We start from the raw sequence: 27,097 nt of genomic DNA, 5'->3' as shown, positions 1-27,097 counted from the left end.
TTTTAGGTAGCTTATGGTTGGGTCTTGTTTTTTATCCATCCAACCACTGTCTTTTGCTTGAAGAATAGAATACACTTACATTCAAGATAATTATTGATAAATAAAGACTTACTATTGCCATCTTGTTAATTGTTTTCTGGCTGTTTTACAGTTCCATTTTTCCCTTCTTTTTTCCCTGTTGTCTTCCTTTGTGGTTTGATGATCTTCCATAGTGGTGTGCCTTGATTCCTTTCTTTGTATCTATCATGGGTTTTTATTTTGTGGTTACCATGAGGCTTACAGAAAACAACATATAGAAATTAATATAACAATTTTATTTAAGCTGATAACTGATCACAAACAAAACCTCTACTCTTTTATTGCTCCCCCATTTTATGATTTTAATGTCACAATTTACATCTTTTTATATTGTATATTTGTTAAAATGTTTATAACTATAATTATATTTAACACTTTTGTCCTTTAACCTTTATACTAGAATTAAATGGATAACACTTTACCATATCACAGTAGTAGAGTATTCTGAATTTGACTATATACTTACCTTTATCAGTGAACTTTATACTTCTCAATGTTTTCATGTTACTAATTACTGTCCTTTCATTCCAGCTTGAAGAACTCCCAGTTCTTAGAACAAGCAGGTCTAGTGGTATGAACTAGCTTTTGCTTGTCAAGGAAAGTCTTTATCTCTCTTTCACTTCTAAAGGACAACTTTGCCCACTAAAGTATTCTTATCTGACCAGTTTTTTATTATTATTGTTCTTAGGAGGAAAGTTTTTTTTTTTTCTTTTTTTCTTTTAGCACTTTGTACATATCTCTCTATGCTCTTCTTTTTTGCAAGGTTTCTGCTGAGAACTTCACTGATAGCCTTATGGGGGTTCACTTGCATGAGATGAGTTAAATAATTTTTTTTCTGCTTTCAAAATTCTCTCTTTGTTTTTGTTTTTGACAATTTTATCATAATGTGCCTCAGTGAGGTCTTCTCTGAGTTGAATCTGTATGGGGACCTATGAGCTTCATGCATCTAGATGTCCATATCTCCTTCCAGATTTGGGAATTTTTCAGCTCCTGTTTCTTTAAATAAGCTTTCAGCCCTTTTCTCATTCTCTTCTCTTTCTGGGACTCTCATAATGCAAATATAGGAAGTCCCCTACATATGAATGATTTCCTCTCTGAGAGCATGTTCATAAGTTCAATTTGCTTGAGTCCAACAAAGTTAGCCTAGGTATCCACCTAACACAATTGACATAGAGTACTGCACTTTAATAGATGTAGAATATTCTTCAGAGTATTATATATGTAATATGTAATAATAATATATATAAGTAATATATAAAACAATATATAGTAATATATAAAAGTAAACAAGTAATATAAAAAATAAACACAAAAGTAAAGAAAATATTTTAAATCTTACAGTATAGTACCCTGAAAAGTACAGTAGTACAGTACAACAGCTGGTATACAGGGGCTGGCATTGAGCAAACTGGCAAGTTACTGATTGGGGGAGGAGAAGAGGTAGGAGATAGTAAAGCTGAAGGACTGTCAGCAGCGGGAGAAAGAGGGCAAGTTGCAATTTCACTCAAGCTTGGTGTTGATAGAACGCACATGCGCATCTTCGAAAGTTCTCAACTTGAAGGTTCATGTGTATGAGTCTTACTGTATTGTTCGCATATATGACATATTGTGTCATATAATTCATGTAGGCTTTCTTCACTCTTTTTTTGTTCGGTAAGAATGTTCAAGAATGTTCTTTGTTCTCCTCTAACTGGATAATTTCAAATATCCTGTCCTCTATTCTACGGGTTCTTTCTTTTGCTGTATCCTGTCTGTTGTTTATGCTCTCTGTTTATTGCATTTTCCATTTCATTTATTGTATTCTTTACCTCCAGAATTTGTTTGGTGCTTTTTTTTTAAGTTCCTATCTCTCTATCGAACTATTTTTCAATATTTCAATATTCAATGATTCTACTGAATCATTTTGTTCATGTATTGGTTTCCTGGTTTCACTGAACTGTCTTTTTTGATATTTACCTATAGCTCACCAAGTTTCCTTAAAACAGCTATTCTGAATTCCTTATTGGACAAATTGCAGATATTCACTTCTCTGAGGTTGGCTACTGAAAAATTATTATTTTTTTGTGGTGTCATGTTTCCTTGATTGTTTGCATAACTTGAAGCCTTGCATTGCTATCTTCCCCCTTGAAGTGGCAATCACCGATTTCATTCTTAATGATTGGCTTTGGGGTAGAAATATTTTCTGTCACCCCTGCTAGGCATTCTGAGGCTTTCTCAGACCTTTTCTAAGGGTACACTGCTCCATACTTGTCCCCTCTTGTGGTAGAATCCTTAAGCGTGCATACTTTCTCAGTAATGGTACCGAATGCTTAAGTGTGTGATTTCTCTCAGGCCTACAGAGTTGGACTGGCTTTCTCGGTGTATTTGCTTTGTTGTTGTTCAGTTGCTCAGTCGTGTCTGACTCCTTGTGACCCCATGGACTGAAGCACACCAGGCTTTCCTACCTTCACCATCTCCTGGAGCTTGCTCAAACTCATGTCCATCGAGTCGGTGATGCCATCCAACCATCTCATCCTCTCTGGTCCCCCTCTCCTCCTGTCTTTAATCTTTCCCAGCACCAGGATCTTTTCCAATGAGTCAGCTCCTCCCATCAGGTGGCCAAAGTATTGGAGCTTCAGCTTTGGCATCAGTCTTTCCAAAGAATATTCAGAACTGATTTCTTTTAGAATTGACTGGTTTGATCTCCTTGCTGTCCAAGGAACTCTCAAAGTTCTTCTCCAGCACCACAGCTCAAAAGCTTCAGTTCTTTGGTGCTCAGTCTTCTTTATGGTCCAATTCTCACATTCATAAATGACTACAGGAAAAACCAGAGCTTTGGCTATACAAACCTTTGTTGGCAAAGTAATGTCTCTATTTTTTTTTTTAAACTAGGCATGTTTATTATATCATAAAGAGAATTTTTATTTTACTACTGTTTCTTTTTTTTCATTTATTTTTATTAGTTGGAGGCTCTCTTAATCTTCTATTTTTTAATACACTGTCAGGTTTGTCATAGCTTTTCTTCCAAGGAGCAAGCATCTATTAATTTCATGGCTGCAGTCACCATCTGCAGTGATTTTGGAGCACAAGAAAATAAAGTCTGTCACTGTTTCCATTGTTTCCCCATCCATTTCCCATGAAGTGATGGGACCAGATGCCATAATCTTAGTTTTATAAATTCTGAGTTTTAAGCCAGTTTTTTCACTCTCTTCTTTCACGCTCATCAAGAGGCTCTGTAGTTCCTCTTCAGTTCAGTTCTGTCACTCAGTTGTGTCTGACTCTTTGCGGCCCCATGGACTGCAGCACGCCAGGTTTCCCTGTCCATCACCAATCCATCACCAACTCGCAGAGCTTGCTCAAACTCATGTCCATCGAGTAAGTGATGCCATTCAACCATCTCATCCTCTGTCGGCCCCTTCTCCTCCTGCCTTCAATCTTTCCCAGCATCAGAGTCTTTCCCAATGAGTCTGTTCTTCGCATCAGGTGGCCAAAGTACTAGAGTTTCAGCTTCAGCATCGGTCCTTCCAATGAACATTCAGGACTGATTTCCTTTAGGATAGTTCCTCTTCACTGCCATAAGGGTGGTGTCATCTACATATCTGAGGTTATTGATATTTCTCCCAGCAATCTTGATTCCAGCTTGTGCTTCATCCAGCCCTGCATTTTGCATAATGTACTCTGCATATAAGTTTAAAAAGCAAGGTGACAACATACAGCCTTGACGTACTCCTTTCCCAGTTTGGAACCAGTTCATTGTTTCATGTCTGGTTCTAACTGTTGCTTCTTGACCTGCACACAGGTTTCACAGAAGGCAGATAAGGTGTTCTGGTATTCCCTTCTTTTTAAGAATTTTCCATGGTTTGTCGTGATCCACACAGTCAAAGGCTCTAGCATAGTCAGTGAAGCAGAAGCAGGTGTGCTTGCTAGCCAACTGCAAAAGCTCATTCTCACCGCTGCTGGGAGCACTAATAGGGAGCCAGTCTTGAGGTGGAGGTGCGGCATGTGGAGTTCTGGGGGGTGATGTGGGGCAGTTGGGGGATTTGAAGGTGAAGCATCTCCAGTGGCCCATGCACAGACCTCCTGATGGAGTCTGTGACACAATTACTAGGATCTGCGTCCCTGGGATGCCCTCTGTGGGCTCTATCTGCTGCTCCCTACCTTTCTGTATGCGGCACACCTCAGGTTTTGGGATGGAGCAACAAAGAAGTGGGAGTCTTTGGCAGTGGCCTGCACAACTGAAGATGCTGGGCATTCACTCACAAGCTCACTTTCCCCCATGGGAGAAATCACGGGCCAAAATGGTCCCTCTTAGCACTGAACTGTGCATCTCTGCGGGAAGTAAAGCAAAAATGGTCCTCTTGTCATCTTTGTTCAAGCTCAAATTGCCTAAATTGTTGCTCTTTGGGAGGAAGATGGTAGAAAACTCTTATTCTGCCATAATGATAACATAACTCTTTTGAGTCCTTTCAGTGTTATATAGTCCAATAGGATTTATTAGTTAATTCTCTAGGGGATGTACCTTTGACTTGCTATTACCACTAATTACAGCCTAGATTCACTGAAGTTACAAGTTGACTTGTAGATTTTTGCCTAGTAAAGTGTAAATGATATTTGGCCAGTAGAGAAGATAACTCCAAACGTAGTGCAGTACATTGTTTTGCTATAACAAAGTACCATAGACTGGGTGGATTATAAACAATAGGAATTTATTTTTCACAGTTCTGAAGGGTGGACATCCAAGATCAGAGTGCCAGCATGGTCAAATTCTGCTGAGGGCCCTCTTCTGCAGGCTGCCGTCTTCTTGTTATATCCTTACATGCCAGAAAGAGAGTGACAGAGCTCTTTGGGGTCCCTTTCATAAGGGCACTAGTCCCATTCATGAGGGTTCCAGCCTCCTTACCTAATTATTTCCCCAAAGCTCCACTTTCTATTACCATCACATTTCAACATATGAATTTTGGGGAACAAAAACATTCAGTCCATAAGCCTCTACTTTAGCAAACTTATTTAAACATTCCCTTCCCATGTAATTATGTAAATCTCTGTTCTTTAGCTGCTCTCTCAATCAGCTTTCCCAATCTTCTGAGTTAAGCTTCAAAAATTTCTACTTTGACAGAGTTACTGTGAACCTGGGGCTGAGGTCTGAGGTGACATTAATGACAAATTAAGATCTGCTCTATAGTTATATAATGTGACAATTCAGAAAGTCCTTTATGGTCTTTTCTCCTTTCTTAGAAAAAAAAATTAAACATAGAGAGAGTAACAATGATCACCAATGTACTCATCTTCCAAGTTTTTTCCTAGTTTTATTGATATAATCAATACAGTATTAATTATGTAAACTAAATAATAGTATATAGCTTATTTTTATTTTTTGGTGCTGCCCTGTGGCTTTTGGTATCTTAGTTCCCCAACCAGGGATTGAACCCGTGCCCACTGCAGTGGAAGCTTGGATTCCTACCCACTGAACTGCCAGGGAATTTCCTCACCAGTTTTTCCATTTCCATGTCCTTTTCCTGTTCTAGGATCCAACCCAGGATGTTGCATTACATTTATCAGGTTACATGTTTGAGCTTTATAATGATACATGGCATTCTTTTTTATTCATTCTGACTGAAGAGAGAATTCCATTCTTTGATGGTAACCAAGGTATACATTCTCTTATTGGTGCATATTTAGGTTGTTTCCCAGTTTCCTTTACTGTTATAAACTGGTGCAATCCTAGTATCTTTATCCTTATCTTCTTAACTTGTCAGGAAACAGAGACAGAGCATCTATCTGCAGCATCTATCTGTAATTTATGATGAAGTGCCAGCCTACACCCTTCAAAATCTGGCTCTGATTTTCTGTTCTAGCCTCATCTTCACTCCCAGACAACCTTTCAAGTTCACTACTGACTTCTCCAGCTCTCTGATGTTTTCTCTTCTGCCCAGTGCTTTCCTGTTCCCCAGATTGCCTTTTCTGGTCACCTTCCTCACCCCACCATAAGCTCCAGCAGTATCTGTCAGAATGCTGTACAGATTAAGAGCAGAATGGGATTATATGTATGGCTGAGTCCCCTCGCTGTTCACCTGAAACTACCATGACATTGTTAATCGGCTGTTGTTCAGTTGCTCAGTCATGTTAGACTCTTTGCAACCCCATGGACTGCAGCACACCAGGCTTCCCTGTCCTTTACCATCTCTCAGAGTTTGCTCAAACTCATGTCCATTGAGTCAATGATGCCATTCAACTGTCTCATCCTCTGTCGTCCCCTTCTCCTCCTGCCTTCAATCTTTCCCAGCACCAGGGTCTTTTCTATGAGTCAGCTCTTCTGTAGCAGGTGGCCAAAGTACTGGAGCTTCAGCTTCAGCATCAGTCCTTCCAATGAATATTCAGGATTGATTTCCTTTAGGATGGACTGGTTTGATCTCCTTGTAGTCCAAAGGACTCTCAAGAGTCTTCTCCAACACCGATTATATTGTACTAGCTACACCCCAATACAAAATAAAAAGTTAAAAGCTTGAAAAAAAGTGAGCAGAATGGGATTCGTAAGTATGTTTAAGAAATAACTATGTTCTTAATTTTTTTTAATGATCAGTATGGATATGGAATAACACCACATTGAGGCATATGAAAGTGAAAGAGATTTACCATATTCACAGGCTGTAGAAGAGACATGCCAGGGGGCTATGTGGGAGTACCACTCAGGAAGCCAGCTCAACCAAGCAGGCGGGGTGCTGGGAGAGAATGAAGACAGTGGGCGAGTTCCTCCCTGAGGATCAGGGTGATGATGCACACAGCAACAGGAATGAAGGGATTCCACTGGTGTGCTTGACGTCACTAGGTCATAGTCAGGACAGGACAAGAAGGGGAACTTGTGGCAGGGACCAGCCTCCTCATACCGTGTACCTTTTCTCCTGGGCAGGGGGCTCACAGACTGCTGGGCTGTTGAGGCAGCAGGAAAGTGTGATATCTAGTCTGTCTCAGGTGGTCTCATACATCCTAATGGTTTCAACTCTGTTATCTACACCTCCAGCCTAAACTTTGCTTCCCAAGCATCTGACCCATATATCTATCTGCCTCCGGAATATCTCTATTTCACTATCTCATGTGCTGTACTGTGCTTAGATGCTGAGTTGTGTCTGACTCTTTGCAACCCCATGGACTGTAGCCCACCAGGCTCCTCTATCCATGGAGATTCTCCAGGCAAGAATACTGGAGTGAGTTGCTATGCGCTCCTCCAGGGGATCTTCCCAGCCCAGGGATGGTACCCAGGTCTCCTGTATTACAGGCAGATTCTTTACTGTCTGAGCCACCAGGAAAGCCCATGCATACTGGAATGGGTAGCCTAATCTTTCTCCAGGGGATCTTCCCCGACCCAGGAATCAAACCAGGGTCTCCTGCATTACAAGTAGATTCTTTACCAGCTGAGCTACAAGGGAAGTCTGGCAATCTTATAGGTAACCTCAAAGTCAACCTGTTCAAAAATGAAATCATCATCTGTAATATGCCCTAAATCTGTTCCCCTTCCAATGTTCCCTGTATCTTAGGGAATGGCATCAGCAAGCTTCCAGAACTCAAAGTAAACACCTGGGAGTTTCTTTGGACTCACTTCTCCTCCCCAGCATTAATCTAACGCAGCACTAAGTTCTGTCTACTTTATTACCTTAGGATAGACACATATGTCAACTGCATCCACTTTTTATTCACTTTTGCATTTATTCAGTATCTTTTTATACTGGAATCTGTCCTGGCTTCTGGGAAACAAAAATCAGTGCTTCTCAAACTATCCTAGTAAAGGACCATTTCTTTTCTTTTTTCTTTTTCCAACCAGTCAAGAATGGATTCTTTCGGGACTTACCTGCTGGTCCTGTGGTTAAGAATCCACCTTGCAATGCAGGAGACTCAGGTTTGATCCCTGGAGAACTAAGATGCCACTTGCCTCGGAGCAACTAACCCACAGGCCTCAACTACTAAGCCCACATGCCACAACTAGAGAGTCCGTGAGCCACAATGAAAGATCCCCGTGATGATGCAACAAAGATCCCGTGTGCCCCAACCAAGACCTGATATAGCCAAATAAGTAAATGAATATTTTTTTTAAAAAGAGTGGATTCTTTTATAGAGTACAATGAAGATCAACTACTAGAAAAATAAAGTGAAAGGACATAAAAAATACAAGTCCCAGTTTTTCATTACTAGATTCAATCAAAGGAAATTACTTACCAAATTACTATAAAAGCTTATAAATGTTTCTCTCGATTCCTGTACCTATCTCATTGCAGACTGGTTAAGTTTGCAGACTGGCATCATCCATGGACCACACTCTGAGTAGAACAGAGCAGAGAGAGCAAACAGAATGGAGTATATATACGTGGGCCTCACAGTGAGAGGGGGAAGGCAGAAAAGAAAGACTCTTAAGCAAATAAATAATAACTATATCATCAGCAAAAAGCAATTAGTTATTTGTGCCAAGATGTGGGTAACCCAAGGCAATGGGCGCACAGAGAAGGCATGTAACCCAGCCTAGGTATCAGGGAAGCCTACCTTATAGGAGGTGCAAGACAGGTAGGAGTTAGTCAGATTGCAGATGCTCTAATGATGAGCAGGAATGATACTCTTGGCAGAGAAACACGTTCTGCAGACATTAAGTAGCACATGGCTTTTGGAATTACCTTCCTATGATTTGATGGACTGCTTTTCTCTGAGCCTCAGTATGTATAAATGGATGCGATAATCCTCTCTGAATGATGAAAGAAGTGGTGGTGGTGGTCCAGTTGCTCAGTCGTGTCTGACTCTTGCAACCTCATGGACTGTCGCCCCCCAGGCTCCTCTGTCCATGGGATTTCCCAGGCAAAAATACTGGAGTGGGTTGCCATTTCCTTCTCCAGGGGACCCCCCTGAATCAGGGATCGAACCTGGGTCCCCTGCATTGCAGGTGGACTAAGCCACCAGAAGCCCTAAGAGAGATAAGGATGAAAATGTAACAATATAACAATGCCCAGAGCTTGGTACCATGCTTTCTCCTGTGTTTGGGATACTTACAGGAATCAGAGCTACCTTGGATGGTGGGGTAGAGTGGGTGAAGGGACAGGTCGCTGACCCAAGACTGGAGTCCAGAATGACCCAGGCTGAGGGGATATAGGGCAGCATGCCTGCCCCTGAGTCATTCCCAGGCCTGAGGCATGTTTCTCTGGGACAGTCAGCAGACCATGAGTATAGTTTTAGGTGGGGGAAGGAGGCAGGACCCCAGAGTAATCTCTTCCTCTGCAGTCCTTGGTGTTCCAGACGTCCACAACAAAAATACGTTCTATATTAAAAGACTGAAGGGTGGGTTGTCTCTGTCCTGTCATACCTTGCCCTGGGGGAAGGAGGACTGATGAAATAAAGGCATGAAAAAAAAAAAAAAAGAAAAGAAATAAAGGCATGAATGGATTGTTCATAAATCACAGAGCTAATCCTCTCAAGTGCTGCTTGCTAATGGTTAGAATCAGGAAGATTAAGTTAGAGATCCCAAATCTCAAAGCCAGAGTGATACGAAATTAACATGAAATTAATACATTTGATTTATGAAAATAATTTTGTCCTATGGAGGAATGAGGTGTTAAAAAATGACTGACTCTGTCAAATATGATTCATTCCACAAATATTTTCTAAGTGCCATGTTACAAGAAACACTAGGTGTATGGTAACTGGAAGAGGCATCTAATGGGAGTCAGAGAAAGCCCATACAGAGGTGATACCAGAGCTGATATCTGAACAGGTGTTAGTTTTGGAAGCACTGGAGCACTACTTCTCAAGGGACTGCTCTCAGCCACACCCTTCTTAGTGAAGACACTGTTTCTTAAGACTTACCTCACCTGTGACAATAGAGAAGTCTCTGCTCTCACCAAAACTCTCTGGTCTATTTGTACTTTGGGTCCTGTCTATTCTTCCCTTATTATTGTCACTCCTATAATTAAACCCTCTGCTTGAATGTCAGTTTCAGACTCCTTGGAAAAAGTTGTTTACCAGACAGTGTGTCTACCTTATCAGCTCCTGTTCCCTTCTTACCCACTCTAGTCAGGCTTCCATCTCCTCTGTAACTGCCAAAGTCATTGTTGAAATCACCAAGGATCTCCACCTTGTCAAATCTCATAGGCTCTTACCTGGTTCTTAGCAACATTTGACATAGTTTAACATTTCCTTTTTTACATACATGTTTCTCTTGATTTTTTTTTTCTCCCACCACATGGCTTGTGGAATCTGGGCCCCCTACAATGGAATCCCAGTGTCCTAACCAATGGACTGCCAGGGAATTCCCTCTCTTGGCTTCTTGAAATATAATTTCCCAACTTTTCCTCTATCTGGTGGTTATTTCCCAGTGTCTTTGGATGATCTCACTGTTATACCTGCTCTTAAATGTAGGGGAACTTGGGTTCTGTCCTGTTATCTTCCTAGTTGATATCATCCATTCTTATGACCTTAAAACCACCATCTCTATGCTGACAACACCTAAATTTACATTTACACCCCTGATCTCTCTCTGAACATGTTTAATTTGCTTGTTGTTTGTTTTAGCTGCTAAGTCATGTCTGATTCTTTTGCAGCCCCATGCGCTGTAGCCCACCAGGCTCCTCAGTCCGTGGGATTTCCCAGCCAAGAATACTGGAGTGAGTTGCCATATTCTTCTCTAGAGAATCTTCCCGACCCAGGGATCAAACCCGCATCTCCTGCATTGGCAGGTGGGTTGTTTACCTCTGAGTCACCAGGAAAGTCATCTTCAAGTCAACATGTCTAAAGTGGAACTCTTGTCTCAGCAGCCTCTATCTCTTCTCAAATTCCTATCTTTCAATATTACCAAATGGTGCAGTCAGCACTTGGTTGCTTCCCAAGGAATCTAAGGGTCACCTTTAATTCTTCTTCTCCTCCCAGTCCTTTACCATTCAAATCCACTACCAAGTCCCACTTTTTAAAATTCTAAAATATTCTTTAATGACCATCACCACCACCCTCCCCCCGACCACTGAACAGTGACTTCTCTTTCTTGGAGACCTCCTTTAGCTTTTTAAATGGTGCCCCTGCTTCTCTCTTGTCCATAAGCCTCAAAGGAATGGAAGGATTATTTTCTTTTTATCAAGGTATAGTTAATTTACTATGTTGGTTAGTTTCAAGTGTACAGCAGAGTGATTCAGATTCTTTCCCATGATAGGCTATTACAAGATACTAAATATAGTTCCCTGTGCTATACAGTAGGTCTTTGTCCAATAATTATTTTAAAAACTTAGATCATACCAATTTCTTGCTTAAAAATCCTTCAGTGGTTTCCCATCACCCCTAGAATAAAATCCAAACTACTTCCCTCCAAGACCCTGCTCATCTCTGCTCTCCTGTCATCCCATCCTCCCCTTTTATTCACATCACTGAGGTCACCTGGCCCTCCCTGGCCCAACTGGCCTACCAAGCTCCTTCTTCTTCCATCCTCCTGCAATCTTCCTATGTCTGGTTCCTTTCAGGCACTTGGTTCTCAGCTCACCCGAGAACCTAGTGCCTGAAACAGAATAGCTCACTTGTCCTGTTTTGTTTTCTCCACAGTGCTCACCCCCATCTAAAATTATGTTGACTACTGATTTTATTATATTCTTTCCTGTCTGCCCATTTAGGATGAAAATTCCCTGAGCGCAAGGGCTTGGTTCTGTCTCGTTTGTCATTGTATCCCTAGGTCCAAAAGATAGCGCCCAACACACAGTAGGAAGTCCCGAAGTACCATAGAAAAAAAAAAGACTTTGTTTCCCAGAGCTCCCAGTCTTCAGCTGGTACACTCATCGGACATCGGCCGTATTACAGCAGAGGAGATCCAGCTCACGTCAAGAGCCCCGAGCTGGTGGGGTGGTGCTGGAAGCGCTCCTGTCTGCAGACGCCCTACACCCCGACCTGCTGTTCTGTCCAGCCTCCTTCCCTCGTCCGTCCATGAAGTCCACATGGCCTGACCGAAGTCTGAAACCTCGGGGTCCCCACCCTCACTTAGGCCAAATAAAAATGCTCAGAAAGGCGGGTGGGATAGGTAGGGTGGTGAAGGCTTGAGACACAAGTAACGAAAGTCTTGAGGTCCCCCGTTAGTGACCCTGCCGCCTTAGGGCAGGATGAGCGCGAGGCCGAAGCGCGGCAGGGTGGGGCAGCGGCTGCTGGGTGGGTCGCTGGGTGCGGCCCTTGGCTCCGCCCCCCCGCGCGGTGAGAAGTAGAAGCTGAGCGCGCTGATTGTGGCGTGGTAGCACAGACCTGCGTCGCGCCGCGAGTCGCAGCTCTGCTCCGCGGTGGGTCTGGACCCTAGCGCAGTGTCAATGTGCAACCCATCCCAGGTTCAAATGGAGCAGGGGGCCGAGGGCCTGAACCAGTGGCATGTGGCTTCGCACCAGTTCACAGAGGTGAGTCAGGGCGTCACCCCAGGACACCGCGTGGGGGCTGAGGGCATGGAGGTTGGGGGAGCAGAAATCTGGAGGATTAGGGGTCCGAGGAATAGGTTGGGAAGGGAAGGGATGCGAGGAAGAGAACATTAATCATGTGTCGTTTGTTCCGTTGGTAGTCTTAGCGTTGGGTGCTGGGAGCGAAGAGATTTCAGGTAACTTCTGATAGAGACTTTTTTGAGTCTGGAAAGAAGACGAAGAAAGTTGGCGGAAGCAGACGGAGAGGAAAAAAATTACTAATTGGCAGGCCTTTGACAGACCCTGGGAATAGGATGGTGAGTTTACCATCAGATATTTCATCCATCGTTTTATTAATAAGTAGCTGGATGATTGGAAGTGTAGAAATAACTGTAAAGAAGAAATATAGGGGCCACAGTAACATAGCGTAGAGGTGTTTGATCTGATTTAGGATGTGGAGAAGACAGCTGAGTATTCATTCTGGGACCGGAGAGAAATGGTTAGGTGAAGGGTTGGCAGGTCCTGAGGCCAGAGACAGAATGCCTCCAACCTTGGCGGTAGTAAAGATGCAGGAAGAGACCAAGGTCAAGAGAGTGATGGGAGAGTGGTCAAGGGGAATGGAAGCAGGGACTCTGGAACCACCTAAGTCCTGCTGGGCCTGAGTTGGTTGTTCCAAGAGCAGGGGAAAGCCATTGAAGAGTTTAAGTATGATCAATCACAATAAATTTGTTTTAAAAAAATACTGATTAATAAATGGTAAAATATATGATGCTAAACTTAACATTGTACTTACAGTATCTGTCAAAGTCCTGCCAATTAGTAATTTTTTCCTCCCTACCTGCTTCCCGCTGACTTTACAACTTTGTCTTCTTCCCTGAGTACTCAAAAGTCTCTATTGAAAGTTACCAGGAATCTCTTTAATCCCAGCACCCAGTGCTGAGACTATTAACTGAATAAATGACACGTGATTTATGTCCTGGTGGGTATGGGCGGAATTCAAGGCAATAATTAGAAAGCTATCATGATAATCCAGTCAAAGTGGTGGCTGAACTAGAAAGGTGAGAGTGGAGAAAATGGAATAGATCTTGGAGTCTTTTTGAAGGTAGATATCACAAGAACTGGTATTTAACTTGGATTGGCTACATTTTCTGGGAGCGAAGGATGAGAATGAACAGGAATAATAGTTTTTTTCTCCTGGGGGTAGGTTGGGGGGTGGGTGAGTGGATAAAGCTGATCCTGGGTTTTGGACTTAGTCCAAAAACTAAGTGCCTTTGGGCTATCCAAAGTGACTGAGCGTTAAGCATCTGGAAGATTCAGAACAGGTCTACCCTGGAGCTATTGATTTAAGAATAATTGACTATAAACAGAAGTGGATGTATTAACATGAGAAAGGTTGCCCAGAGAGTAGCATAATGCAAAAGGGGACTGAGGAGGAAGGCCAGGGTGAAGGGAAGAAAAAAAACCTGGCCAGTGTGTCCCTGTGTTCCAGAGGCCAAGGGGAAGGAACCATTTAAGGAAACAATGGCCATTATTCTTTTAATGGGAAAAGAATCTAAAAAAGAGTGGGTATGTGTCTGCTGCTGCTACGGCTAAGCCGCTTCAGTCATGTCTGACTCTGTGCGACCCCAGAGACAGCAGCCCACCAGGCTCCTCTGTCCCTGGGATTCTCCAGGCAAGAATACTGGATTGCCATTTCCTTCTCCGGGTATATGTATATATATAGGTTTAACAGATTCGCTTTGCTATACAGCAGAAAACTGTAAATCAACATTGTAAATCAACTATACTCCAATAAAAATTTTTAAAAAGAAAGAGAACAATGGCCAGTAGTCTCAGAAACTCGTGAAAGGTCAAGCAGGGGAGAACTCTGACAGGTGTTTGGACTTGATAACATGGAGATCATCAGTGACCTTTATGAAAGCTGTTTCTGTGGAGAAATGGGAGCCAGACCGAACTTGGAGGAATAGTAAATTGAGATAGTGGTAAAGTGTTGTAGATATCCCCAAAGAAGTTTGCCTGTGAAGAATTAGGAAAGGGAAAGGGAGGGAAAAGTGGCTGTGTACCCCAGAAATAGCCATCTAGTAGATAGATCTTTGGCGCCTATTATGTGCCTACTTTATGTTAGTTACTGAGTGTAAGTGGTGAATAAAATGGATGGAGTTTTGATAAAACAGATAGGATGGCAATTTCTTTTCTTCCATAGTCAAAACACATTATCACATCTTCAGAGTTAATGAATGATAATTTCTAAATATCATCTTAGATGTAATTCTTTCAAAATTTTTTAAAAAATTGTTTTGAAATACAGTTGACCTACAATGTCATGTTAATTTCTGCTGTACAGCAAAGTGATTCGATCATATACACTTACATATTCTTTTTCATATTCTTTTCCATTATGGTTTATCGAAGGATATTGTATATAGTTCCCTGTGCTATATAGTAGCAACTTGTTGTCTACTTAGATGTAATTCTTATTCAAATTCCCAGTTGCTCCTGAAAGGTCCTTTGCAGTTAGTGTGTCCAAACTAAAATCCACTTTAAGTCTCTTTGAAATTAGAAGAGTTTTCTTTTTTCCTTACTGACCTTTCATTTTTCATCATATTAACTTTTGCCTTGTAGACTTTTCCTCCTTGTGGACTTATCAGATTGCTTTCTTGTGGTATGATTTCAGTTCAGTTCAGTCACTCAGTCGTGTCTATTTGCGACCCCATGGACTGCAGCACACCAGGCCCCCCCTGTCCATCACCAATTCCCAGAGTTTACTCAAATTCATGTCCATTGAGTCGGTGATGCCATCAAACCATCTCGTCCTCTGTCATCCCCTTCTCCTCCCACCTTCAATCTTTCCCAGCATCAGGGTCTTTTCAAATGAGTCAGTTCTTCGAATCAGGTGGCCAAAGTATTGGAGTTTCAGCTTCGACATCAGTCCTTCCATTATTAGTCCTGAATATTCAGGACTCCTTGAATATTGGATCTCCTTGCAGTCCAAGGGACTCTCAAGAGTCTTCTCAACACCACAGTTCAAAAGGATCAATTCTTCGGTGCTCAGCTTTCTTTATAGTCCAACTCTCACATCCATACATGACCTCTGGAAAAACCGTAGCCTTGACTAGATGGACCTTTGTTGACAAAGTAATGTCTCTGCTTTTTAATATGCTATCTAGGTTGGTCATAACTTTTCTTAAAAGGAGTAAGCGTCTTTTTAATTTCATGGCTGCAATCACTTTCATCTGCAGTGATTTTGGAGCCCCCCAAAATAAAGTCTGTCATTGTTCCATTGTTTTCCCATCTATTTGCCATGAAGTGATGGGACCAGATGCCATTATCTTAGTTTTCTGAATGTTGAGTTTTAAGCCAGCTTTTTCACTCTCCTCTTTCACTTTCATCATTATGATTTAGCTTGATCTAAATTATTATGTATTGTATTCCCTCTAAAGATCTTAAAGCTAATTGGTTTCCTGATTTGGGGTAAGGATGTCTCAGTTACTATCCGGAGATACATCTGGCTCCCACCTTTGGTGACATTAGGTGTGGCCCTTGAATTAGGGGAGAGAAAAGCCTCATTGATCTATTTGAACTTATATTTCAGCTTTATTGTCAGAAAGTAATTTGTAATTTTACCTTGGATCCATCCAAATGTCCCCCTCCCCACTTATCATTCACTTTCATTTAAACAAATACTAATTTTTCCTTAATCAAAAGTTCCGTTAGAGGTTATAAATTTATTTTCCAATTCCACCATTCCTTCTGTATTAGTTTGTACTCTTCTGTAAAGTAGGATTTTTCTTTAAACAACTGGAATCATTTGGTGAATTTGAAGAAATAATTTCCTATCAGACAGAATAAATGCTTAATTTTTCACTTCAATTCACAATGTTCAGAGCTGGGATAATAGCTGACCCATTGTCACTTTTGGTTCATGAATTTTCATAGATTTAATCTATTAAAATCAACAATTGTTCTTTTTGATTCTCAAATTGTTACAAATGTGGCCAGTGGGAACCCCTTCTGTGCACCTGCTTAAACATTTAAAAAATTATGGTAAAATCTGTATAACATAAAAATATCATTATACATAGTTATGTTTATATAGTTCAGTGGGATTAAACACATTCACATTACTACTTTCTGTCTCCTTGAATTTGACTTCCTTAATATCTCATGAATGGAATCATACATTGTTTTTTTGACTGGCTTATTTCACTTGCTTAATGTCTTAATGTTGAAGCCTGTGTCAGAATTTCCTTCCATTTTAAGACTGAATGATATTCTATTTTTTTATTTTATTTTTAATTGGAGGATAGTTGCTTTACAATGTTGTCTTGGTGTCTGTCAAACAACAATGAGAATCAGTCATAATTATACATATATCTCCTCCCTCTTGAGACCCCTCCCTCCAGCCCACCCCCCATCCCATCCCTTTAGGTCATCACAGAGTGCCAGGCAGGGATCCCTGTCTTATGGAGCAGCTTCTCACTAGCTGTACACAGTAGTGTATATATATATCAATGCTACTTCTTCAATTCATCCCACCCTCTTCTTCCCCTGCATGTGTGGCTTTTTTTTTTTTTATTTATTTTTATTCGTTGGAGGCTAATTACTTTACAATATTGTGGTGGTTTTTGCCATACATTGACATGAATCAGCCATGGATTTACGTGTGTTCCCCATCCCGATCCCCCCTCCCCTGAATGATATTCTACTGTATATATATATATCATATTTTGTTTATCTGTTGATGGTCACTTGGCTTGCTTCCACATTTTGGCTATTGTGAATAATGCTGCTCTGAATATGTGTGTAACAAATATCTATTCCAGTCCTTGCTTTCGAATGCATTGCCTTCAGGCTCTTTTGATAGTGTCTTATGATGCACAAAAGTCTTAAACTTTGATGAAGTCAGTTTTGTCCATATTCTCTTTTGTTATCAGTGCCTTCAGTATCATCTCTTGGAAATTATTGCCAGTCCAATATCATGAAACTTTTCTGTTTTTTCGCCAAGAGTTCAATAGTTTGGCTCTTATATTTAGATTTTTTTAATCCATTTTGAGTTAATTTTGTATGTGGGTTTTTTTTTAAACCCTTGCCTGAGATCAACATGTAGACACTGCTACATTATATCATTTGTTTATGTATTTTTGGCTGTGTGGGGTCTTCATTGCTGCATGTGGGCTTTCTTTGGTTGCGGAGAGCAGGGGCTACTCTCTAGCTGTGATCACTTCTCTGGTGGTGGAGCACAGGCTCCAGGCCTACTGACTTCAGTAGTTGCAGCTTAGGGGCTCATTAGTTGTGGCTTATGGACCCTGGAGCATACCAGCTTCAGTAGTTGTGGCTTGTGGGCTCCAGACTGGGGGTTCAGGAGTTGTGGTGTACGGGCTTAGTTTCTGAGGCATGTGGACTCTTCCCAGACCAGGGATCAAAACCGAATCCTTGGCAGGTGGATTCTTATCCACTGCATCCACCACCAGGGAAATCCATGTATATGGTGTTAGGTAAAGGTCCAACTTCATTTCTTTGCATGTGGATATTCAGTTATACCAGCACTATTTATTGAAAAGATTGTCCTTTCCCCTATTGAATGGTCTTGTCATCTTTTGACAATCATTTGACCATATATATATAAGGATTTATTTCTTGGCTTTCTTCCTTTCTGTTGGCCTATCCTTAGTGCCAAAAATAGGTTTTGCTTTTTTTTTTTTTTTTGGATTTTTCTACCTATATTCATAAAAATGTTGGTTTATAGTTTTTTTTTAACTTGTAGTATCTTTGTCTAGCTTTCATATCAGGGCAATGCTTAGCTCATAGATTGGATTAAGTAGTCCCCTTTTTTTCAGTTTTAAAAAAATTATTTAGCTGCATTGGGTCTTAGTGGCACTTGGGATCTTCACTGCATCATTGCAGGATCCCTAGTTGTGGAGCGTGGGCTCAGTAGTTGCAGCACGTAGGCTTAGTTGCCCTGCAGAGTATAGAATCTTAATTCCCCAACCAGGGACTAAACCAGATCCCCTGCATTGTATGGTGGATTCTTAGCCACTGGACCACCAGGGAAGTCCCCTTTTCAATTTTTTGTTAGAATTTGAGAAACATCGACATTTTTCTTTGAATGTTTAGTGTAGGATTCAGCGTGAAGCCATCAGGTTCAGGATCTTTCTTTGTTCTGGAAGCTTTTGGTTACTGATTTACTAGTTGTGGGCATATTCAGATTTTCTATTTTTTCATGATTTGGTGTTGGTATGTATTGTTTTTCTATGATTTTATCCATTTCATTTAGATTATCCAATTTGTTGGCATGCAACTGTTCATAGTACTCTATTCTTAAAATTTTTATTTCTATATAGTTCATAGTAATGTCTTCACTCTCATTTCTGCTATCAGTAATTTGAGTCTTCTCTTTTTCTTGATCAGTCTAGTTAAAGGTTTGGAATTTTGTTATCTTTCCCAAAAGCCAACTTTTGGTTTCAGTAATATTTCTCTAATATTTCTTTCCTGCTAACTTTGGGTTAATTTGTTCTTTTTCTGGTTCCTTAAGGCTAGGTTGTTGGTTTGAGATCTTTTTAAATTATAAGCATTTATGGTTATAAATTCCCTCTTAGCATTGCTTTTGCTGTACCTTGCAAGTTTTTTAGTGTTATTTTCATTTTTGTTTGTCTATGTATTTTCTAATTTCCCTTGTGGTTTCTTTTTTGACCTATTGGTTTTTTAAGAGTATGTTGTTTAGTTCCATAAATTTGGATATTTTCCAGTGTTCTTGTTATTATTGATTTCTGTTTTTTAAAATCTCTTGAGCCTTAATTTGTGACCTGACATATGATTATTCTGAAGAGGAATGTACCATGTGCATTTGAGAAGAATGTGTATCTTGTTGAGTAGAGTGTTCTGTATGTGTTTGTTGTATCTAGTTGATTTATGTGTTGTTCAACTTGTTTCCCTACTCATCTTCTGTCTGGTTGTTCTATTTATTATTTAGAGTGAGATATTGACATCTCCAACTGTTACTTAGAACTGTTTATTTGTCCTTTCAATTCTGTCAGTTTTGGTTTCAGATACTTTGACCTATTATTAGGTGTAAATCTTTATAATTATGCATCTTTTTGCTATGTTGAACCTTTATTAATATACTGGTATATAATATCCTTTGTCTCTTGAAACTTTTTTGATTTAAAGTCTATTATGTTTGATAGCCACTAGTATAGCCATGCCAACTCTTTTGTTTACTATTTCCATGGAATATCTTTTCCCATCTTTTCACTTTCAGCCTATTTTTGTCTCTGGATCTAAAGTAGTCTCTTGTAAACAACATATAATTAGACCATGTTTATTTGAATCCATTCTTCCAACCTCTGTCTTGATTGGAGAGTTTAAACTGTTTATATTTAAAGTAATTAATGATAAAGAGGGACTTCTGTCATTTTACTCTTTGTTTTCAGTGTGCATAGCTTTCCTGCCCCTTGTTTCCTGTATTATATCTTTTGTGTTTAGTGGATTTTTTTTTTTTTTTGCAGTGAAACTTTTAATTCCCTTCTCATTTCCTTTTGTATATATCATATAGCTATTTTCTTTGTGTTCACTGTGTGGATTAAATTTGACATCCCCAAATTATAACATACCAATTTGAATTTATACCACTTTAATGTGATTAAAATAAAAGCTCCATCCAGTGCTGTCCCCATTCCAGTTCAGTTATTAATGTCACTAAGTTACATCTTTATGTATTAAGAGTCCAAAAATACAAACTAGTAACATTTTTTATGCATTGGTACCTCAGAAAACTGTTTTCCTTCATTCTCATCTCACAACACTTACGACATCAGATATGTGGGTTTTCTGCAACAAGAAACTAACTGCTTGGAATTAGTGCCCAGTCCTATAGGTTAAGGGCTTAATCCCACAGACTGTCCCCTATCCTTTATTTCCTCTTTTCTTTAATATTTATTTTTAAATTTAAAAAATAATTTTATTTATTTATGCTATTTATTTTTGGCTGTGCTGGGTCTTTGTTGCTGTGCGCATTTTTCTCTAGTTGCAGTTTGAAGGCTTCTCATTGCAGTGGACTCTCCTGTTGTGGAGCACAGGCTATACGGAGCTCAGGCTTCAGTCGTTGTGACACATGGGCTCAGCAGTCGCAGCTCCTGGACTCTAGAACACAGGCTCAATAGTTGTGGTACACAGGCTTAGTTACTCCATGGCATGTGGGATCTTCTCAGCCGACGTCGATCCCATGTCTCGTGCATTGGCAGGCGGATGTTTTACCACTGAGCCACCAGGAAAACCCTGTTATTTTTATTTATTTGGCTGTGCTGGGTCTTAGTTGTGGCATGCAGGATTTTTCATTGAGGCATACAAGATCCTCTAGTTGCAGCATGTGGGACCTTGAGTTGTGGCATGGCAACTCTTAGTTGCGGCATGTGGCATCTAGTTCCCTCACTGGGGATGGAGCCCAGGCCCTCTGCATTGGAAGCATTGAATCTCAGCCACAGGACAGCCAGGGAAGTCCTTGCCCCCTGATTCAGACACCAGTCACAAGCCTAGGTTATCACTTGGCTTCTGACCAACTGTCTGTAAATTGGGACCAGTTTCTATGACTTCCTCCTGAGATCTGATAATTTTCTAGAGCAGCTCACAGAATCCAGGAAAAGTTTATTTACTATTGCTGATTTTTTACAAAATGATATCTTAAAGAATACAACTGAACAGCCAGATAAAGAGCTACGTAGAGGGTGAGGTATGGGAAAGTGGCACAGAGCTTCCCTTCCATCTCTTAGGTACAGCCACCCTCCTAGCACCTCCGTATGTTCAACAACCCAGAAGCTCTCTGAGCTCTGTACTTTGGGAGTTTTTATGGAGACTTGATCATGTCGACATCATCAATTATTAATTCATTTTCTAGGCCCTCTCTTGTCTCTGGAGAATGAGGGATACGGCCCAAAATTCCAAGCTTCTAATGATGGCTTGGTCTTTCTGGTGACCAGCCCCTATCCAGAAGGTCACCAAGAGTCACCTCATTAGAACAAAAGATGCTCTAATGTTAATAAACTCTTCCAGCATTTATCTGGGAATAACTTAATATCTCCTTCATAGTCGAAGGACAGTTTTGCCAGTTATAAGATTTTTGGTTAGACAGTTTTTTCAGCATTTTGAATATATCAACCCACTGCCTTTTGGCATTCAAGGTTTCTAATGAGAAATCTGTTAATAATCTTATCTGCGATCCCTTATATGTGATGAGTTACTTTCTTACTGCTCTCAAGATTCTCTTTGTCTTTAGACAGTTTGATTATAATGTGTCTCAGTGAGGATTTCCTTGATTGATTTTATCCTACTTGAAGTTCACTGAGCTCTTTGGAGGGCTATGTGCATGTCTTTCATCACATTTGAGATGTTTTCACCCATTATTTTTTCAAGCAGTCTCTCTGCTCCTTTCTCTCTCTCTTTTAGGATCCCCACAATGCATATGTTGATCTGCTTGATGTTGTCCCACGGGTCCTTTAGCTGCTCATTTCAGTTTTTTTCAATCTTTTTTTCTTCTTGTTCCTCAACTTGACAATTTCAATTGTCCTATCTTCAAATTAGCTGATTCTTCTGCCTACTCAAATCTGCTTTTGAATCCCTCTAGCCAGTTTTATTTTATTTTTAAGCTCCAGAATTTCTTTTTAGTTTATTTTTAGGTGTTCTGTCTCTTTATCAAAATTACCATTTTGTTCATACATCAGTTTTGTGACTTCGTCCACATCTTCTTTTAGCTCTTTGAGCATCCTTAAGACAGACAGTTGTTTTAAATGCTTTGTGTAGGAAGTTCACCATCTGGTCTTTCTTAGACATTTCTGTTTATTTTTCCCCCTTTGAATGGGTCTTAACATTCCTGTCCTTTTATGACTCATGATTTTTTTGTTGTTGAAAACAACATTTGAATCTTATGATGTAGGAACTCTGGAAATAAAATTCTTCCTCTTCCTCAGGGTTTACTGATTTTGTTTATAGTTTATTTAAATTGGTGTATGTTGTCTCTGTGACAGCATCAGCCTGAGAGGTAAGCTTAAGGTTTCCCAGATATTTTATGAGTCTGGATCTTTTCTTAGGTATGTGTGGTGACTTTCTAAATTTTCCATGTATGTGGTTGCTTTTGAGTATGTGTTTGTGTGCGCTCAGTCACTTCAGTTGTATCTGACTTTTTTCAACCCCAAGGACTGTAGCAGACCAGGCTCCTCTGTCCATGGGATTCTCCAGGCAAGAATACTGGAGCGGGTTGCCATTTCCTCCTCTAGGGTATCTTCCTGACCCAGGGATTGAACCCTCTTCTCCTGTGTCTCCTGCATTGCAGGCAGATTCTTTACCCACTGAACCACCTGGGAAGCTTTTAAGTATACTAGTTCTTAAATGTATGGTTCCCAAAAGGTGAAAAAGGGAAAAATGAAGGGAGATAGAAACAGATGCCAGGGACTTCCCTGGTGGTCCACTGGTTAAGACTCTGTGCTTCCACTTCAGGGGGCACAGTTTCCATATCTGGTCTGGGAACTAAGATCCTGCAAGCCATGCAATGTGGCCAGAGAGAGAGAGAAATCGGTGCCAGTCCTTTTAAATACCCTGTAGGTTCGGTCATTTGGAGGAGGAGGTTTGTGACGATTGCAGTGGGTGTTGTAACAATGGCTCCCCACCTCTTTCTGCACCTCACGGTCAGAAGCAGCAGTTAGTGATGAGAACACAGATTACCCGTTATTTGGAGCACCAAGTTTTCATTGCCCACTCTGTCTGGTTCCCACAAGTTGAGGCAGGCTGCTCCAGAAATGTGTGCACAGCTTCCTTGTATGGGACCCAGGATGTTTGGGGGTAGCCTCTAACTACCTAAGAGCTGAAATTGACTGAAATTAACAGCAGCCTACCTTTCACACCTTCCTTTGAAGTCACAAGCATTTAATAGACTCCATTGTTCCAAAGTAATTACATCAGGCAAACCCTGCAGTCAGAGATATGAATTCCCGGTGCTTCCTACTCTACTGTCTTCCCTGGTGTCACTTCGGCTGTGTCCATTTTACACAGTCCTAATTATCTTGGGAAGTTCCCTTATTTTCTGGCACAATAGAAGCACCAGGTTCATTTATTCATTCCTTGCTCCAGACTTGGAGTCAGGAAATTCTCCCGACTCTTCCTTTTAGTAAGGAATGGAATTGAAGGCAAAAATCTGAGCGTGAGGGATTTGTGCTTGTATAAAATATTTCCTATTTCAATATAGCATTATTTTTGTTTCTGATTTTTATAATTTCACTTATGCTGAAAATCCAGATTTCTCACAGTATTATGTTAAAACTTTTTTATTGTGATAAACAGCACTCAAACAAAACTGTGAATGTAAGTACACAGTTTAACAGATTATTACAGAATAAAGACCTTTGAAACATTGTTAGCACCATGGAAGCCCCTATGGTTTCCCTTATCATTGTCTCCTTACCTCCCTCCCCTCTATTATTACTCATAGCCTATTGTCTGGACATAACTTCTTTGAATTCCTCTGTCTACCCTGTGGTGTTCTTGTAATTGATAAAAGCTGCAATTGCTTTCTTAAGTTTTGTTTTCCTTTTTTTTTTTTTAATTTGTGTTTGAATGTTGTTAATTTTTCCTTGATCTTCAACAACACTTTTCTGGTGAATTTTCTCTTTTGAGAAATTACAATCTTCAATTTCTGTTTTGGATACTGTATTTTACTCATGTTTTGGTTTTCATATTTGAATGGACTGGTCATTTCTGGAGAGATTACTGGGGTTGTGTTCCCAGTTTCTCAGCTTCAAGTTTCTCAGCTCTCTATTGCAACAGTAATTGACAACTTTAAAAAAAAATATGATTCATGGATCCTGTCCTGTTTCAAGAAATTCTACCACCCACCAATCTCTTCTCTTTTCCCTTAATATCAGTCAAGGAATATTGCCCTTGACTTCCAAGACAATCCCCCACCCTTTTAAAAAGTGCTCTTAAAAGTCTTCCCCTTTTCTTTACTTCCTCCAATGCTTGATCTCAGACTTAACCACTGCATTCCTACTCAGATGAGAGCCTCTTTTTTTTTTCCTAAATTAGTACCTCTTAAAATTTTTAAATTTATTTTTGGTTGTGGTGGGTCTTTGTTGCGGCACAGTCTTTCTGTAGTTGCAATGACTTCTGCGGGAACACAGGCTTTAGGAGAGTGGGCTCCGTAGTTGTGGCGCACAGGCTTACTTGCTTTGCAGCATATGGGATCTTCCTGGACCAGGGATCCAACCTGTGTCCCCTGCGTTGGCAGGCGGATTCTTAACCACTGGACCACCAAGGAATTCCTGAGAGCCTCTTCTGTAGGTAAATATTTGTGAATGGTTTCTAAGTTTTGCCAAAGCGAAGACCTATCTGAACCCTCCATTCTTCTTACCTTTATGGTTTTCTGAACCTGTTCTGCTAGTTTGGGATGATCTTTCACCCTCACACTTAAGCATAATCTGGAATTTCAGAGTTCTCTCAAGAGTCTTAGCTGAAAGTACAGATTGTGGAGTATTTTATTTGCTCTTTATACTTTTTATGAAATAAAACTAAAAGCATGCCAAGCAGGTAGAGTGGCATGAGTCACTTCTAGGCTTCCACCATGCTTCTGTCAGCCAGACTGGCATTTTATTTATTTATTTGCCACACTGTGTGGCATGTGGGATCTTAGTTTCCTGAACAGGGATCGAACCCAAGCTCCGTGCAGTGTAAGCATGGAGTCTTAACTACTGGACTACCGGGGAAGTCCCCCAGACTTGCATTTTAGAAAACCCAAACTGGAGATTGGCCTGAAGGTGGGATAATTCAGACAAGAGATGATGAGGGCTTAGATTAAGGTGGGGTCTGGAAATGGGGACATGTGGAAGTGTGGTTTAAGCTATGGTGAATCTCCCCTGACTTTCTTTCTCCAAGGATGCTGAGAAGTCAATGTCCATCTTGAACATGTCTTCAACTCCTGGAAGCAGTGGAATGCACACCTCTTGGAACCATAGTCCATTAGGCATTCAACACATCCCTCAGTGCACAGAGCTGCAGAGGATCCCATTGGCTTCTGCTGAGGCACCCAGACAGAATGCCAGTGAAATGGGGCCACCGTTCAGTATGGCGCTGCCTGACCACCGTGTGAGCTACTGCCCCCAACTGACTTTCACCCCTGCCCAGATGACTTTCACTCAAGGAATGTCTCCTTCGCAGCCAGGAATGATGATTTTCAAGGAACCCCAGATGATGCCCTTAGGAGAGCCCAATATTCCAGGGATGGCCATGACCTTTGGTGGGAATCTAAGGATGCCCCTCAGTGGGCCACCAACCTCACCTCCCAGTGGAATCCCAATGATGTCCCACATCAGAATGCAAACAATGTCATATCCTGGCCTCCCATCGGTAGCTTCTAACAGAGACCCTTTACTACCTAAACCATTATTAAATCCAACCGTGCCTTCCACTGAGGCCCAAGCAATGCTCCCTTCTATAGCTCAGATTTTGCCTCCTAGACAGCCCCACAACTTTGGGATGCCCCCAGGTGGATCTCCATTATTGCTGGCTTTGGAATCCCAGGGCTCCTTTGTGAACCAGCCGGTCTCCCAGGAAGACCCCTTCCTACCTAAGCAGCCCATACCTGCTCAACAAAGAGCAGAGCAGCAGTACTCCAGGACCCAGGAAAAAGCTCCCAGACGGAGATCCCCAGTTTTAAGGCCTTACCGCTGCGACTATGAGAACTGTGAAAAAGCTTACACTAAGCGCTCCCACCTCGTGAGTCACCAACGCAAACACACAGGTAAATGAAGTATCAGACATGTGGGGTGGGTGGAGAAATCTCTGGGCTTTAGATTTGTGGGGGACCCCTGGTTTGTAATGGTTTGGAATTAGCCTGTCATCGTTAAAGCTTGGGATCAAGCTCTGTTGGCCCCACTGATGTGCTTTCCCACAGTCTGGTATGCCTGTGCTGGGATGATAGAGACTGCTAGTTATGCCATCTCCTCACTGCTTTCCTACATTTTCCCTTCTGATTCCTCAACATTGACAGCTCTGCTTCATCAAGTCAGACCCCTTTCTTCCCACCTGCTAGCCTGTTCCTCTCAATCCCTTCTCTCCCTTGTCATTCCCCAGGTGAACGACCCTATAAATGCACTTGGGAAGCCTGTACCTGGTCCTTCTTCCGTTCTGATGAACTTGGAAGACATACTCGGATACACACCAAACATCGACCACATAAATGTGACCAGTGCGGCCGACAGTTCATGAGATCTGACCATCTCAGGCAACACCAAAGGACTCATATACAGATGCCAAGATCTCCAGACCCACCGGCTGACAATGGATGTATGGCTGGTCCTCCTCCTACTCCTGGTCTTTAGGTCAATCTGCTCATCCCCTCATTTTGGCTTCTCCATCCAGATCCTGCGTGCCTCTGACCAGCTAGTCTCTTTGGTGGGTGTAGGCTTTGATGAAGACACTAAGATTATGAGGCAATGGTGAAGCTCATATGAGCTCTGGACCCAGTCAGGGCTCCTCAGAAACTGTGTTGGATGTCCTCACATCTCCGGGGCCACCTACTTGTGCCAAGTTCAGCAACATGAGAAGATGGAGCACAGTAAAAAATGGGAGCTTTATTCAAAAGCTCTTTATCTTATGTCACTCCCAGCTTGAAACCCTTT

The 27,097-nt window shown here is 41.2% G+C and overlaps 1 protein-coding gene across 1 annotated transcript; it reads left to right on the top strand.

The window, feature by feature from the left end:
• The first annotated feature begins 12,349 nt into the window (after window positions 1-12,349).
• Window positions 12,350-26,797, top strand: KLF17 (Kruppel like factor 17). Its single transcript, XM_043878649.1, has 3 exons — window positions 12,350-12,443; window positions 25,353-26,217; window positions 26,550-26,797. Exons 1-3 carry the CDS (start codon window positions 12,360-12,362, stop codon window positions 26,795-26,797), a joined length of 1,197 nt encoding a protein of 398 aa, XP_043734584.1. The 5' UTR covers window positions 12,350-12,359.
• The last annotated feature ends 300 nt before the right edge of the window (window positions 26,798-27,097 follow it).

The sequence above is a fragment of the Cervus elaphus genome, chromosome 20 (assembly GCF_910594005.1).
Source record: "Cervus elaphus chromosome 20, mCerEla1.1, whole genome shotgun sequence".
Taxonomy (NCBI): Eukaryota; Metazoa; Chordata; class Mammalia; order Artiodactyla; family Cervidae; genus Cervus; species Cervus elaphus.
The sequence above is the reverse complement of the archived record's forward strand: the minus strand, read 5'-3'. Positions and strand labels throughout refer to the sequence as shown.